Below are 15,507 nucleotides of genomic sequence, written 5' to 3' on the forward strand. Positions count from 1 at the left end.
GATGATTAACAGATATAAGATTCAAATAATATCACATTTGTCTCATTTAAAAAAAAAAAAATTAAAAAAAGAGATGAAAAATTAACATAGGCTAAGTAAGAAATTTACTTTTGCAATTGCAATTTTTTCTCTATATAGTGTTGATATGGCAACTAATAAATACACTAAGAGAGACCGAGTGTGTCAAATATTCTGTTCAGCTTGTCCACTGAAATGTGGAATATAGTAGCCTATTGCCAAAGCATTTCAATTATATTTAAATACAGAATAGAATTACTGTACACCACAATAGAAAAACAAACAAATAAACATTCAAACAAACTGCAGATGTAAATTAGCCTATGGCTAACTCTGGTACAATGCATCAAATGGTAACATTTATGTTGGAAATTGTACATGGTCCTTAATAAAAAAAAATAAAAATAAATAAATAAAAACAAACAAACAGAAGAGGAACAGTTGATAATACAAAAAACAGCCGATAATATCACTTTCCTTGTATTAATTATAATTAATTACAATTATTTACAATAAAGAATATGTGAAGTATTGAAGTATTGTATTGATATGTTGTTGTGCTTAAGTAATTACAATACCAATATATATGTTTCCTTGTTTAAATGAGGATGAGAAATTGAGAATGATTCCTTCATATGCTGATATGAGATGTGTTGTTATGTCTTATATCAGGATGGACATGCGTGTGGTTTTGTTTCTAACACTTTTTACTGGGATGTGTGTCGCTGATTCCAAAGGTACGTTTAGAATAATACAAGTAAAAATGCCTGGATTTGAAAATCTGTAATTATTGTGTATCATAATCAGATTCATTTATTAAAATTATAGAATGAAAAATGGTTATTGAAAATGTGTTATTTATTTATTTATAAAGACTCTATGGTATAATTGTTTTTTTGTACTTGGTAATGTGTGTATAACTGTTATTATTGTATTAACAGTAATGGACACACCATCGTGCTCTTTGGTTCCAAGTGAGTGTTCTTCATTACTTTCAATGTTATCAGTAACACAATAATAATATTCTTACTGAACATTTGGTAACCAATAAGTGATAATGTACTTCATCAAGACAGTTGTTATTGCAAAATAACCCATGGCTTGCCACAAATAAATTATTTTGGACACAAAATAGGCTTTTCGAGTCTCAGTACAGGTTTTTGTGCCAAATTTCAACCCCCTGCCAAATCATTACCCCCCTCGTTGGAGTCAGTACCTGATTGCCTAATCCTAACCCCACCCCTAATCCTAACCCCACCCCTAATCCTAACCCCTCCCCTAATCCTAACATCACCCCTAATCCTAACCCCTACCCTAATCCTAACCCCACCCCTAATCCTAACCCCACCCCTAATCCTAACCCCTCCCCCTCTCAACTAATCCTAAACCTACTGTAATAATTTTTTCTTACTAGGCTGCTGCCACCACCTTCAATTATTTAAGCCAGTATGGTCTGGCACTAGAAGACAACTCACCACCACAACTTCAATCAAAATATGTAGATTTGGTTGATGCAGATTTTATTTGACTGTAACAGCCCTATAGTAGTGCTTTATTTTTCTAACTGGATTGATCGATCAAAATTAAGACCTTGACATACATGATGATTCATATATTTAATAAGGTTTAATGACCCTGGAAATACTTTTAGAGTGTAAATATCACCTCTTTATGGGAAAGTTTGTTTCTATTGCTGTCAGCATTGTTTTTGGAAGATACATTAAAAAAACAGTTATCTTCTGTGTACGCATCTACAATGCATGAGATGTGTGTCTCACTAGCTGCGCTTAGGACTACATGATGCACCTTTTGTTTTATTTAAACCCAAATAATTCCAGTAGATGATTTAGCCCAATGGTGCGTTCAAGTCCCCCTGGGAAGCTCGTACTTACGAGGTGGGAAGTCGTGTTTACGACAGAAAATGCGTTCAAGTTAGTTGTTAGTTGAGTTAGTTGGCGGTGCTTTCTCTTAATAAATTACACTAAAAAACAGCAAGGTTCTTAAACTCTACTTCTAGAAAATGAAGAACAAAGAAATGTGCATCAGGTGTGCTTTGCTTTTTTATGGTTTAAATTTATGAAGCAACAGCAAACTTTATTGTTACATATTACATTGTTATATTATAATGTAATCATATTCTGTGCAGGGAATCAGCTTACTGCGCTGTAAACAGAAAAGCCTGTCAATTTCACAGCTAAATACCTTCTAGTATTGTGGTATTCCGCCATGTTTCTCACTCACACGCCCACAACTCGTACAGATCGGGGCTTAAAGATGAACTGATCTGAAAAAATCAACATTGATAGCGTGTTGTGACAATTAAAAGTAAATTACACAAAAAAAATGTATTACAAATATCAATATAGCTTTTTTAAAAGCAACACAAAAATTGCGTTTGTTAGTATAGAACGCTGGCAATTCTGATGACGTCACTGGAATGGTAGGACCTGCGAAGGTATATAGGCAGCTGCAACTGCAGGTCCTATACACACGAAAATGAGTCATTTTGGTTACGCGTTTGAGCCTGTGAGGGACAGGCCAGTAGTACCTGACTACCACCACAAGGAGGACGATCAGTTTCAGGCTCCACCTACAGTACAGGATCGTTTGGGGGGAAGTGACTGGTGTGGGTGCGGGCGCTGCCGGAGCATAGACAGTGCACCGGAATCGATCTGTTGCAGAGAGGTCAACCTGGAACATTTATTTTTGAAATGCGATATGGAATTAGACCATATCGCATATATCGATATATTTCAAATTTGTGATCCTTGCTCCCCGCGCCCCCGCTCCTCCTTTTCCACTCTGCGTGCGTGTTTAGAGCATGTTATGTTATGAGAGGCGAATCATGACTACTTCAGAAAACCCAGCACAATAGGAATTACCAGGCAGTGACATAAGTGTACGCTGAGATAAAGTCTTTCACCTCAGAAAAACGGACTTTCTTGTCCTGTCAGCCGTTATCCTGTTCTCGTAGCGCACACTCTTCAATTGCACGCGCAAATGCAGCGGCTCGCGCTGTATCACCTCACTGATCAAGTGCAAAAGAAACTACGAGCATGCAACGCCGTTACGTTGTAAATTACACGAAATAAAAGTAATGCAGGTATGATCCAGATTGTATTTGCAATGTACATAGTCAATTATTAATGGAGCAATAGTGGTTCATGGTAGCCTGGCTAACGTCAGACCAAGTCTCATTTGAGACTTGGTCTGGGAACCACATGTTCATTTTCTCGTATTTGAGGCGTGGTTTACGAATGCCCAGAGCCGTTTATTGGGCGCTATGAATGTCTATCAAATGCGCCTGTACGTAGCTCATAGCCAATCGCTTCAAATATACCAGATGACGTATGTAGAGCGACAGAAATTCGACGAGGAAAAAGACGATGGGTCAAAGATTTATTTTTACACGATGGCGTTTAGCGAATATTACCGTTTGTGCAAGATAAACATGAGGGTAGAAGGTAACGTCGAGTCTGATGCCATGTTGGATCCATAGATATAAACAAACTGCTTTGGTGTCGTCATCGTCTTGCTGCTCCCTCCCCGTTCTGTGATTGGTTCCCTTTTTCAGGGGAAAATCTGGTCCATGGTGTCCAGGCTGCCTAGCAGCGTGAATAAAATCGCGCTGCGAGCAAGGCAGCATGGGGAAACCCAGGCTAGGTTCATGGTGTTATAAGAGGGAAATGTGGTGGGAGGTTGGAGGGCTGTAGCCTGTCATGTACTCTCATTTATTGTATACAAGCACATTATGCATTTTAGTAAATAGAGACTGCTTATATATGTCGTGTGCATTTAGAGAAAAATACTAAAACATGGTTGAGGTACTGTGCGTTTTAGAAAGTCGAGGCAGATAAAGGGCAAATGTGATTGGACGAATTCATCCAATGGGATCGCTTGTTAAGTTAGCTGCACACAAAATGTTAAAATCAAAATACTGCACAGATACCTCTTATGGACCTAGCAGCTAACGTTAGTTCTGCGAGTTGAACTCCCTGCATCAACAATGTTTCCTGACACGATGAACATCAGCTAGCTTCAGGGTGAGTAGAGAGGGACATTGGATTCTGTTTACAGACCTGCTGTGGTTTAGTTAGCTGCTAGTAAACGCATTATTATCGATCTGTGATATCGTCGGAGCTGCTAGCCCTTTACCTAGGTTGGATCGTTTGGTATCTAGCTTGGTTTTGTGACTCAATTTCAATGAATGCAGAGTGTGTCAGTCTCAGTTTTGTTGAAAGCTATAAAGCCTGGTTTCCTTGTCAAAGGTAACGTTAGCCTGTGAAAATGTATCGTAACCCCAGCTGCCTTAGCCCTATACCATTCATTACTACAGCCAGGGGCAATACAGTATGAACCCCCCCTAGACCTGTTGGTTTCTGTTTCCTCAGCCATGTCAGCTAGCCTCAGACTATGTACATGCTATGGCTGCTCTGCTTGTGTTGGTTAGCAACAGAGTAGCTTACCATGCCAGTGACGTAGTGGAATGCTGAAATCCAACATGGCGGCGCCCGTGTTAACAACAACATTTTCAACGTACCATTTTATCCCTTTTAACAAATTCTGCCATTTTAATAATTGGACCAATGAGAATAAATAAAATACATCTGTTATATCACCTTTACTCAAATTTTCAGTTCAGTTCATCTTTAAAGTCGGCATGAAAACAAATTTGACAAATCTTCTTTTTATATGCAATATTGTAGTGTTTATTATAAATGATTTATCTGTGCACTTCATTATTTTTTTTAAATTCATGTACCCTTATAATCTTTAATCAAATACATTACCCTTCCCTCCCCCCTCGAAACGACCTCTCTTCTCTTTCGGTCACGTGCCATGGCAAAAGGGTGCGGCCAGAGCCGATGAGGGTCCGGCTATCGGTGTCTGTCTCGTTTCAGAAAATGTACGAATTTTAAAATTTAGCTGCTCGTCCTCGTTGCCGGGCTCCTCAATAAAAAATCCTTCATGGGAGGGTAACGGTGGGGAGTCCGGTGGAGAGAAATTCTCCACAACTGAATGTAAACTGGCATTCAAGTCTGCCTCCATTTTGTTTGCAACGCCCAACCTCCAACGATCCAATCAATTCCCGAAGGATGAAATCAAGCCCCGCCCTACATTTTTTATTTATTTCAGAAGCCGTTTCACTCGGATATACGTCATAACAAGGAAAAAAGGACAATCTCAACTTCCATTTCATGCCAACTTTAAGGAAAATCCTGACCATCCCACTGGTATTTACGACATTGTGGTGGCGTTCATGTGCGTTCAACTCGTAAATACGGTCTTTACGACATGACTTGAATGCACCATTAGACATGTTAATCAGTCTCTAAGAGCAGCATCTTTGGAATATGCGTTATATTTTTAAGCATTTGAATCGTCACATGTTGTGCATGCAAAATATGGAAATGTGAATGTGAACTGAATTTGCAGTCGCTTTTCAAACGCATTGTTCAATATGCTTGCGTAAACTTAACCGACCGCGAACGACACCCCCCTCCCAAAAAAAAGGTGAGTACCGCCGCCATCGATAGATAGAATGAAGATAGATAGATAGCGAGTGCGGGATCGTAAACACCTCTGATTGGCCATTGTATTCGTGCGCTCAGCGGATTTGTCTGTGTTTTGCTACAATGATAAACACACGGAAGTGTTTGAACGTTTTTTTTATTTTATTTTTTAAACGGGAACGGGAGTGTTTGAAAGCACAAGCAAGCGTCTATCTGAGGACCAGGATCTGCTGATAGACGCCTGCTTTCAAACGCTCCCGTGTGTATCTGTGTAAAGCGCTCGGTGAAGAGCGTCATTGATCTATTTATAGCATGTTTTTGAAGCGCTGATCATTTTAGCCAATCACAGGCATATTTGATAAGTGCGTGAGTACAATGGCCAATCAGAGGTGTTTACGGTTCCACTCAAAGCGTCACATTTTAAAAGATTCTGTACTGTATGGTACTGAAGTCTGTACTTTTTGACAACTCTAGCTTATACCTTTATTTTGCCCATTTTATTGGGATTTCAGGAGATTAAAGTAAAAAAAGAAAAAGTTATTGTTTAATATTTTATGATAAACAGGGAATCTTGCTCTTGGAGCCACAGCTGTCCAGTCTTCCACATTCGAGGGAGCAGGAGCTCAAAGGGCTGTCGATGGCAACAGGGATTCAAATTTCACTCTTGGGTCATGCAGTCATACTAATGTGGACAGGGCCCCCTGGTGGAGAGTTGACTTGGGGAAAGCCTACGAGGTAATCAGGGTTAGCATCACTAATCGTGGAGATGCTGGTCCAGAGAGGATAAATGGAGCTGAGATCCGTATCGGCAACAGCCTGGAAAATAATGGCAACAATAATGAGCTGTAAGTATTGTTTCTCTCTTAATGGTTAGAAAATTACTGAATAAGATAAAATTACTTTGAATAAATCCTTTTAATATAAAAACGCCTTTGACAGGAGTATATTTAATATGCTTCATGCAGTTTTGATTCGCCCCTCTCTATTTCTCTGTGTGTCTTCACAGGGTTGAAACTGTTGAGTCAATCCCAGCTGGAGTCACTAAAACATTTACGTTTAATCCTATTAATGGCCGATATGTCAACATTTTTATACCTGGGCGCGATGAATATCTCACTCTGTGTGAAGTCAAGGTGTTTGCAGGTGAGGGACAGTGAGAGAAGAATCTGTGATATAATTTGATTAAGTTGTTATTAATGTGTGTATAACTGTTATTATTTTATTAACAGAAATTTACACATCAACTTACACCTGTTTACCAAGTGAGTGTTCTTCATTACTTTCAATGTTGTCAGTAACACATAATATAACGCAACATTCTTACTAAACATTTGATAACCAATAAGGGATAATGTGAATTAACACAGTTGTTATCGCAAAGTAAACCCTGAAAGGCTGATCAGGACCTGTCTTAGTACATGGCTACTAACCACAAATAAATAATTTTGGACACAAAATATTCATTTGAGTTTAAATATTATATTAGCTCACTTAAATAAACGCAAAGCTTCCGTGAGGAAAAAAATATTCCTAGCAAGACAAACGAACAAGTTCAAACAAGACAAACATTTAAGGGGTAACTATGTAAAGTCATGTACAACAAATGAATAATTACATGGACATATTGACTTGATGAAACAGTTTTAAATTCTTGCCTGTTTATTATCTTAGAATCAATTACAGTGTACAAAAACAGTCATTCTGGCAACGAGACGAACACTACAGAGTCTCAATACTAAAAAGACTTAAACACAGGCCTGTCCTCTCTCGATCTCCAGCGTCGTCGCTCCACCTTTTATGCTTCCGCTCCTCCGTGAGAGAACGGCGCGAGACCGGTGCGTCGAGCAGGTGTCGCTCATTAGTAATCGCGCAACCGGTCTCGCGCCGTTCTCTCACGTCCCTCGACCTCGTCCTGCTCGCCACAGTAACGTTTCGACCCATCAGGTGCCTGATGAAGACCTTAGGGTCGAAACGTTGCCTTTTTAATAAAGCCATTTGGAAGCAGTTTTCCTCAGTGTGCGGACTTCATACTTTTTTATTTTGTTTTTATTATTTTATGTTAAACAGGGAATCTTGCTCTTCAGATTGACCCCAAACTTTTAAAGAGCATAAGGAAATATAATTTTTTAATATGGAAAACTATAGGCCTATATCATTTTTTTAATTTACTTCTCAACTATACATTTATGCTGTGTTTTTGTGGAAATTTTGAAGTTTTTTACCTATTTACTGCACAATTACATAACTAGGCCATAAATTGGCTCATGAAAAATGATTTTTTTAAAGAAAAAAATCACTTAAATGATGATCTTAATTAAATCTAAATAGTTTTTGGACATTGCTCTATGTGTTAGGGATAGAATACTGCCATCTATAGGTTAGTAGAAAAACTTTATTTCTTATAGTTAAGGAATTAAAGTGCAATGACCACATGTATCCAATAGAGGGCCATAGAGACTCATTCATTTTCACTTCATTTTTCTTAACGCTTCAACTTCTCCTCACAACTTTGATATATATTTTGTGAATATTTATTTAAACATTTTGAAATACATAAAAAATCTGTAGTTCTCTTACGAGAGGTCTCTCGTACTTGCGTAAGAATATCTTACGCTAGGGGAAAACCTCTTTTCCTCGAGATATTGAAGCCAAAAATTATCCTTAATTTTGCAATAATGTAAAACGCATTGCAGCAACATGCAGACATGGGCGAGACAGCTCGCGCGCCCATTGGCTGCTCTGCGGCAACTGCACCAGCCTATCGATAGAGGCTCCTCATGACGTCAGAACCAATGAGGGCGCTTCGCGCCCAATACGTCATGTCCCGCCGAAATCGGGTGGGGCCAGGGCTATAAATACGGCCCAGAGAGGCTGGTTTGGTCAGTTTTTTATCTCTTCAGCGGGCTCACGCATCGCTGGATCCTGAGAGGAAGCCGCGCCGTCTGAGTCAAGCACCCAGCGGGATTAATCTGCATCTGAAGCTGCCGGTCGACAACTCGCCGCCTTCAGTCGCCGTTCCTGCTGACGCTTTCCGGCGTACATATCCTTTTCTCTGCCACTGTGTTTTATGTGTGTGTGTTCGCCGCCGCGACACACACTCTCATTGCACTAAAAGAGCCGGGCGTCTTTTTCAAGACGCCCCTTTCCCCCCCAACCCGCAAAGCTCGCCGGTGCGCCCGCTTGCCTTGCCTGCTTGGAGGATGATACCTGCTCTCCCTCTGTTCGAGCCGCGCAAACCGCGCCGTTCACAGGGGATGTCAGGAGCGGACGGTCACGGGGCTAGCTTTCTCTCTCCCTCTGTTCGAGCCGCGCAAAATGCGCCGTTCACAGGGGAGGCGGGAAGCGGACGGTCGGGGTTAGATTTTCTTTACGTACAAGAAAGCTACCCTGCCTCTGCGCCCCATTCACGCGTCAATCACCAGCGAAAGGAGAAAATAGTGTTTTAGTCCGAGCTGGACTGACCTCAATATTCTCACACATTTCTCAGTTCCCTGATCAGGCGACTGGAAATATAAATATTGCAGCGCCGGCAAGCAAACGCCGAAGAAAACGTGTTGACGCTCTTATATACTCGTGCATCTGAAAGCCTTTGTGTTCCCCGCTGTGGCTCAGTGGCGGAATTTTTGGTTTTTCACACGAGAGACCGGGGTTCGAATCTCGGTCTAACGGCAGATTAATTATGCCTCCAATGCTTCGCTCTGTCAGTTCCCTGAAAGGCGACTGCAGATGTGCATTTTGCAGCCAACGAGCGCGTTGTACAACCCGCTCGTCTGCACCCAAACACCGTTTCTATGGTTCCCGTGCGTCACTGGCGAAAGGAGAAAAGAGTGTTAATGTCCCGCTGCGGCCGGGCCGAATTCTATTTCTCATTCCCCTCTGAAGTTCAGGCGACTGGAAATGTCATACTGCAGTGAGCGAGCCTGTTGTAATGCACGCACGCCTGCAAACGAACGCCAGCATGTTGACGCTCTCTGTTTCTATGGCAACTTCTCGCTCGTTCAGTTCCAGAAAATGCGACTGTTCCAGTGTATTCTGCAGTAAACAAGTCGGCGACACAGCCCGCTTGCCTGCACACAAACGCCGCTTTACGGCTACCCAGATAAATCCCATAGAGTGTATTTTCTGGTGTTCCGGCCACGGCCGATGGTGTTATGAGTGTAGACGAAATGCCAACTGCCCAGTGCTCATTCCTACACAGGAACACAGCCCGTCGCACAGGGCTCGCGCACATGAAATCGACCCAGATCGATTGCGCATTAAATGTGGTAAATGTTCCCACTGCCCAGTGCCCACAAACACTACGTTCTGCATGTCTCAAGGTTTCTGCAAAACGAAACCAACATGCATTCGCTCTGCTCAGGCAGACAATGCTCTCAGTGTTGTAAATGTGCCCGCTATCCCACGCCCACATTCACACATAAACATGACAGGTCTTACGGGACTCGCCCAGCCCTCCCCCTCTCGGTTGACCACCACAGAGGAGTCGAGCGCGGGCAATCTGCCCGCTGTTATCAGCGCGCCCCCTGCCTCAAATGTCATAAGCGCGACGCTTATGTTGCAGCACACTGAAGCCCCTCTGTCGCTGAGCGACCAGAGCGCGCTTCGCATTCAACCCCTAGCCATTCGTGCAAATGCATGGGCAAGGCTACCCGGGGTTTCGAAGTGGGTGCTAGACATTATAGAAAGAGGCTATTCGCTACAGTTCGGTCGACGCCCGCAACGCAGAGCGGCGCGAATCGATACTACGGTGAAAAAGGAAGTAGCACACCTACTTCGGGCCGAAATAGCGAAGTTACTGAGCAAAGGGGCTATAGAACCCCTATCACAAGCTCAGAGCGAAGGGGGCATGTACAGCAGATATTTTCTGGTACCCAAAAAAGACGGGGGTCTCAGACCCATTTTTAGATCTAAGACGACTAAACAAAGCACTTCTGAAACGACGGTTCAGAATGCTCACGACCAAGAAAATCCTCTCGCAAATTTGCCAAGGGGACTGGTTCATGTCGTTAGATCTGAAAGACGCTTATTTTCAAATACAAATAGCGTCACGTCACAGGCGAATTTTGAGATTCGCCTTCGAGGGCCAGGCATATCAGTACACAGTCCTGCCATTTGGCCTATCCCTGGCACCTCGCGTATTCACGATGTGCATAGATGCAGCGCTCGCACCCCTCAGGCTCCGAGGCATACGAGTGCTGAATTATTTGGACGATTGGCTGGTTCTAGCTCGATCACAGTCGGAGCTCATAGAACACAGGACCATATTACTCGATCACCTCGAGAATTTAGGTCTCACAGTCAATTGGGCAAAGAGTTCACTGTCTCCCAGTCAGAAAATATCTTTTCTGGGCACAGATCTGGACTCGCTGTCTATGACAGCACAGCTGTCGCCGCAGCGCAGACTAAGTATTCAGCGCATGACAGAGATTTTTCGCCACGGCGCTTATTTAGTCCCGCTCAAAAAGCTTCAAAGGATGCTGGGTCTCATGGCTTCAGCATCCTCAGTGCTTCAGCTGGGTCTGCTTCGCATGTGCCCGCTGCAGTATAGGTTGAAAGCGCGCGCCGCGCAGAGCTTGGACCTCCGGTCTCGCGCGCCTCAAGGTCGATCAGAAATGCGTCGCAGCTCTGAAACCTTGGACAGTGACCGACTGGTACCGGTCAGGTGTAAGCCTGGGGACTTCCTCGAGTGTGAAGGTGGTGTCTACGGACGCCTCAACCTCGGGATGGGGAGCGCTGCTCGAGGGCAGACCGTTATTTGGCCAGTGGTCAGAACGGGAAAAGCTTCTGCATATAAACTGCCTGGAAATGATGGCAGTCGACAACGCGCTGATGCGCTTTTGTCCTCAGATAAAAAGACACCACGTCTTGGTCCGTTCGGACAACATGTCAGTGGTGGCTTATATAAATCACCAAGGAGGTATCAGATCCAGAATCCTTCACAGGCTGACGGAACGCCTCCTGGTCTGGGCTCAGCACAATCTGCGCTCGCTCAGGGCAGCGCATGTGCCCGGCCATCTGAATGTGGGACCAGACAGACTGTCCAGAAACAATCTGCCGACAGGAGAATGGTCTTTACATCCACAGACAGTCAAAATGCTATGGAGGACATTTGGCAGAGCGGAAATAGACCTATTTGCGTCTCAAGAGAACGCTCATTGTCAGGAATTCTTCTCCAAGAGCAGGGATGCGCTGGCCCCGCTGCCCGCTCTATGCGTTTCCCCCTGTCACGCTCCTACCCCAGGTGTTAGAGCGAATCAGGGAGAGCGGATGCCCAGTGCTACTCGTCGCCCCATTTTGGACAAACCAAGTCTGGTTTCCAGTCCTGATGCAGCTGACGAGTACCGCCCCGTGGCCGATACCGGTGAGGAGGGATCTCCTCTCGCAGGCGAACGGCTCGATCTGGCATCCTCGCCCGGAGCTTTAGTCCCTACATGTGTGGGCCATCAACGGGTACCTGTTAACCTCCCAGCGGGAGTGTTAAACACGATCACGCAGGCTAGAGCTCCATCTACGAGGCGGCTCTATTCCTCAAAATGGTCTGTGTTCACTAGCTGGTGTACAGCGAATGGCACTTCACCCTCACGCTGTGGGGTGCCGGAGGTTCTCTCCTTTTTACAAGAGCTTCTGGATAAAGTTTATGTGGCGGCCATAGCAGCGTTCGCTGAACCACCGCTTGGCCAGTCATTAGGAAGGAACGATCTGGTCATTCGCTTCCTTAGAGGAGCTAAGAGGCTGAACCCTCCCAGACCACCCTCAGTTCCCGTTTGGGACCTTTCCACGGTTCTGGAAGCCATGAAAGGTGCCCCATTCGAGCCAATACTGTCAATAGACCTGAAACTCTTGTCTTTCAAAACAGTGTTTCTTCTGGCTCTCGCTTCAGTGAAGCGCATAGGGGATTTGCAAGCGCTCTCAGTGAGCGCGACGTGTATGGAGTTTGGGCCGAATGACTCGAGAGTCATACTCAAACCAAAGCACGGATATGTTCCTAAATCCCTCAACACACCGTTTAGGGCACAGGTTATCTCCCTGTCGGCCCTGCCGGTATCTGAAGAGGAAGGGGATGCAGGCTTCCTTTGCCCGGTCAGGGCGTTAAGAGCCTATGTGTCTCGCTCATCTGTTTTCAGACAGACGGAGCAGCTCTTTGTTTTGTTCAGCGGACGTTCTAAGGGACTAGCTGCATCAAAACAGAGTCTATCCAGATGGATAGTTGATGCTATAACGCTAGCTTACACATCCAAGGGCCTGCAATGCCCGATAGGTGTCAAAGCGCACTCCACAAGAGGCATGGCCTCGTCGTGGGCTTGGTCCAGTGGGATTGCCTTGCAAGATATCTGTATGGCGGCAGGCTGGGCCTCCCCGTCTACATTTATAAGGTTTTATAACCTCGAGGTTCCCGCTTTGCAAGCTAGGTTGCTCTCGGTTTAATTTTTCAGTATTGCCCGCCCGATGCTATCGGCTCGGGATGCTGAAACTGCTAGAGCGTCGATCACTGATCGCCTATATACTTCTGTGGGCAATACGTTAGTCCCCCATATTTACCAGTCCAGGCTGAGTTCGCCCTGGCTGTGTGGAACACTTGATATAATATGCTCTTATCAGAGCTCAATGTTACAGGAATGATGCTATTCTAGCCCCTCTTCCCGGATTCTCTGTGAGTCCCTTGTGATTAAGCACTGTATGAGCCCCGGGCACCTGCCCTTGGGACGTTAGTGTTATGTCTCAAGCACGCACGGCGTTTTACATTGTGTTCCCCTAGCGTAAGATATTCTTACGCAAGTACGAGAGACCTCTCGTAAGCGAACGTACTCGGTTACTAACGTAACCTCGGTTCTCTCTAGAAGAGGGAACGAGTACTTGCGTATCTTGCCGTGCATGCGTCATGTTCTGATTCGCTTCAGCGATGAAAAAAAAAAAACTGACCAAACCAGCCTCTCTGGGCCGTATTTATAGCCCTGGCCCCACCCGATTTCGGCGGGACATGACGTATTGGGCGCGAAGCGCCCTCATTGGTTCTGACGTCATGAGGAGCCTCTATCGATAGGCTGGTGCAGTTGCCGCAGAGCAGCCAATGGGCGCGCGAGCTGTCTCGCCCATGTCTGCATGCTGCTGCAATGCGTTTTACATTATTGCAAAATTAAGGATAATTTTTGGCTTCAATATCTCGAGGAAAAGAGGTTTTCCCCTAGCGTAAGATATTCTTACGCAAGTACTCGTTCCCTCTTCTAGAGAGAACCGAGGTTACGTTAGTAACCGAGTACGTTTTGTCAGAGTTAGAATTTGTTGTTGTTTTCTGATATATTTTGAATTATCTGCTTTTGCAAATTATTATACATTTGCAGAAACATTACAAGCCACCACTATGACATGACTGTAATCACACACTATTTATTTCAGAAAATTATTTATCAACAATTTTTTTAGAACAAGAGATTTTAGAACAAGATGAATTTTAAAAAGTAAATAAACCAATATAATACAAAAAAACAGCACCAATAAACTGTAATGAACAGGTGAAGGGTACACAGAACAATACAACTTTTTTGTATTTGTGTGTGTGTGTGTGTGTGTGTGTGTGTGTGTGTGTGTGTGTGTGTGTGTGTGTGTGTGTGTGTGTGTGTGTGTGTGAGATAGAAAGTTCGTTCCACTTTGGGTTTATGCTCTAGGACCAGACGATTTATGCCAGTTTTGTTTATTTTATTGGCCAATGTCTGTAAAATGCTCTCTGTTGCAGTCACATACATTTGTGTGTTTGTGTGTGTGTAGTGTGTATGAGATAGAAAGTTCGTTCTACTTTTTATTTATGCTCTAGGACCAGACCTTGGTTTATTTGTAGACATTTTCAGATTTATAATGGATTTATTTTAATTTTTTTGACAAACAAAATTTTAAAAAGTCATTTTTTTCATTTTCCCATTCATTTTCAATGTGGGGTCATTTTGACCCCAAACACCTTAAAAGGTAAAAAAAAAAAAAAATGTACACACCTTTAGAACAACCAAATCAAGCCCAGTTTTTTTGTGCATGTTTAGATAGATTATTTAGGAAATGTCACAGAGTTCCTGAGATGAAGGTAACACTTAAAAAATGAAGGAAAAGTCCAGTGGGGTCATTCTGACCCCAAACAGTGATTAAGGGTTAAAGAAAGGCCGGCTCCAGAAACCCGGATGAGCCGTGTGTTATACAGCGCTGCTGTTGATGACGGTCATTATCTGGAAATATCAGACCTCGGGATGTGGCGACTGACCAATCAGATTCAAGTATTCCAGAGAGCCGTGTAATAATCATTTGGATTACATATCGTAGCTTTATTTTGCCCATTTTATTGAGATTATACTTTAGCACATTAAACTAAAAAAAAAGAAAAAGAAAAGCTATTATTTGTTATTTTATGTTAAACAGGGAATCTTGCTCTTAGAGCCGCAGCTGCCCAGTCTTCCACACCCATCAGTGAAGCAGGAGCTCAAAAGGCTGTCGATGGCAACAGGAATTCAATCATGAGTGGTGGGTCATGCACTCATACTAATTGGAACTATGAACCCTGGTGGAGAGTTGACTTGGGGGAAATCTACAAGGTAAACAGGGTTAGCATCACTAATCGTGGAGATGGTTTTGCAGAGAGGATAAATGGAGCTGAGATCCGTATCGGCAACAGCCTGGGAAATAATGGCAACAATAATGAGCTGTAAGTATTGTCTCTCTCTTAATACTTACACAAGTGGTTAGAAAATGAGTAAATAAGATAACGCTACTTTGAATAAAAGTAAAAGTTCATTTTCCTTTTAATATGAACTTTGACTGAAGTATATTTAATATGCTTCATGCTGTTTTGATACGCCCGTCTCTATTTCTCTGTTACTCTGTGTGATCACAGGGCTGAAGCTGTTGTGTCCATCACACCTGGAGAGACAAAAACATTTCAGTTTAAGCCTATTAATGGCCGATATGTCAACATTATTATACCTAGGCGCAAAGAATA

At 43.4% G+C, this 15,507-nt stretch overlaps 1 protein-coding gene across 1 annotated transcript in view; it reads left to right on the forward strand.

Annotated features, from left to right (window-relative positions):
* LOC309510889 (uncharacterized protein) overlaps positions 1–15,507 on the forward strand; it is a 264,657-nt gene that overhangs the window by 144,322 nt on the left and 104,828 nt on the right. Inside the window, exons 9-11 of the mRNA XM_082185864.1 lie at positions 6,097–6,376; positions 6,538–6,674; positions 6,761–6,793. Of these exons, the coding sequence (XP_082041990.1) occupies positions 6,097–6,376; positions 6,538–6,674; positions 6,761–6,793 (450 nt within the window). The remainder of the gene's footprint in view (positions 1–6,096; positions 6,377–6,537; positions 6,675–6,760; positions 6,794–15,507) is intronic.

The sequence above is a fragment of the Leuciscus leuciscus genome (genome assembly GCF_965113295.1).
Source record: "Leuciscus leuciscus genome assembly, chromosome: 12".
In the NCBI taxonomy this organism is placed as follows: domain Eukaryota; kingdom Metazoa; phylum Chordata; class Actinopteri; order Cypriniformes; family Leuciscidae; genus Leuciscus; species Leuciscus leuciscus.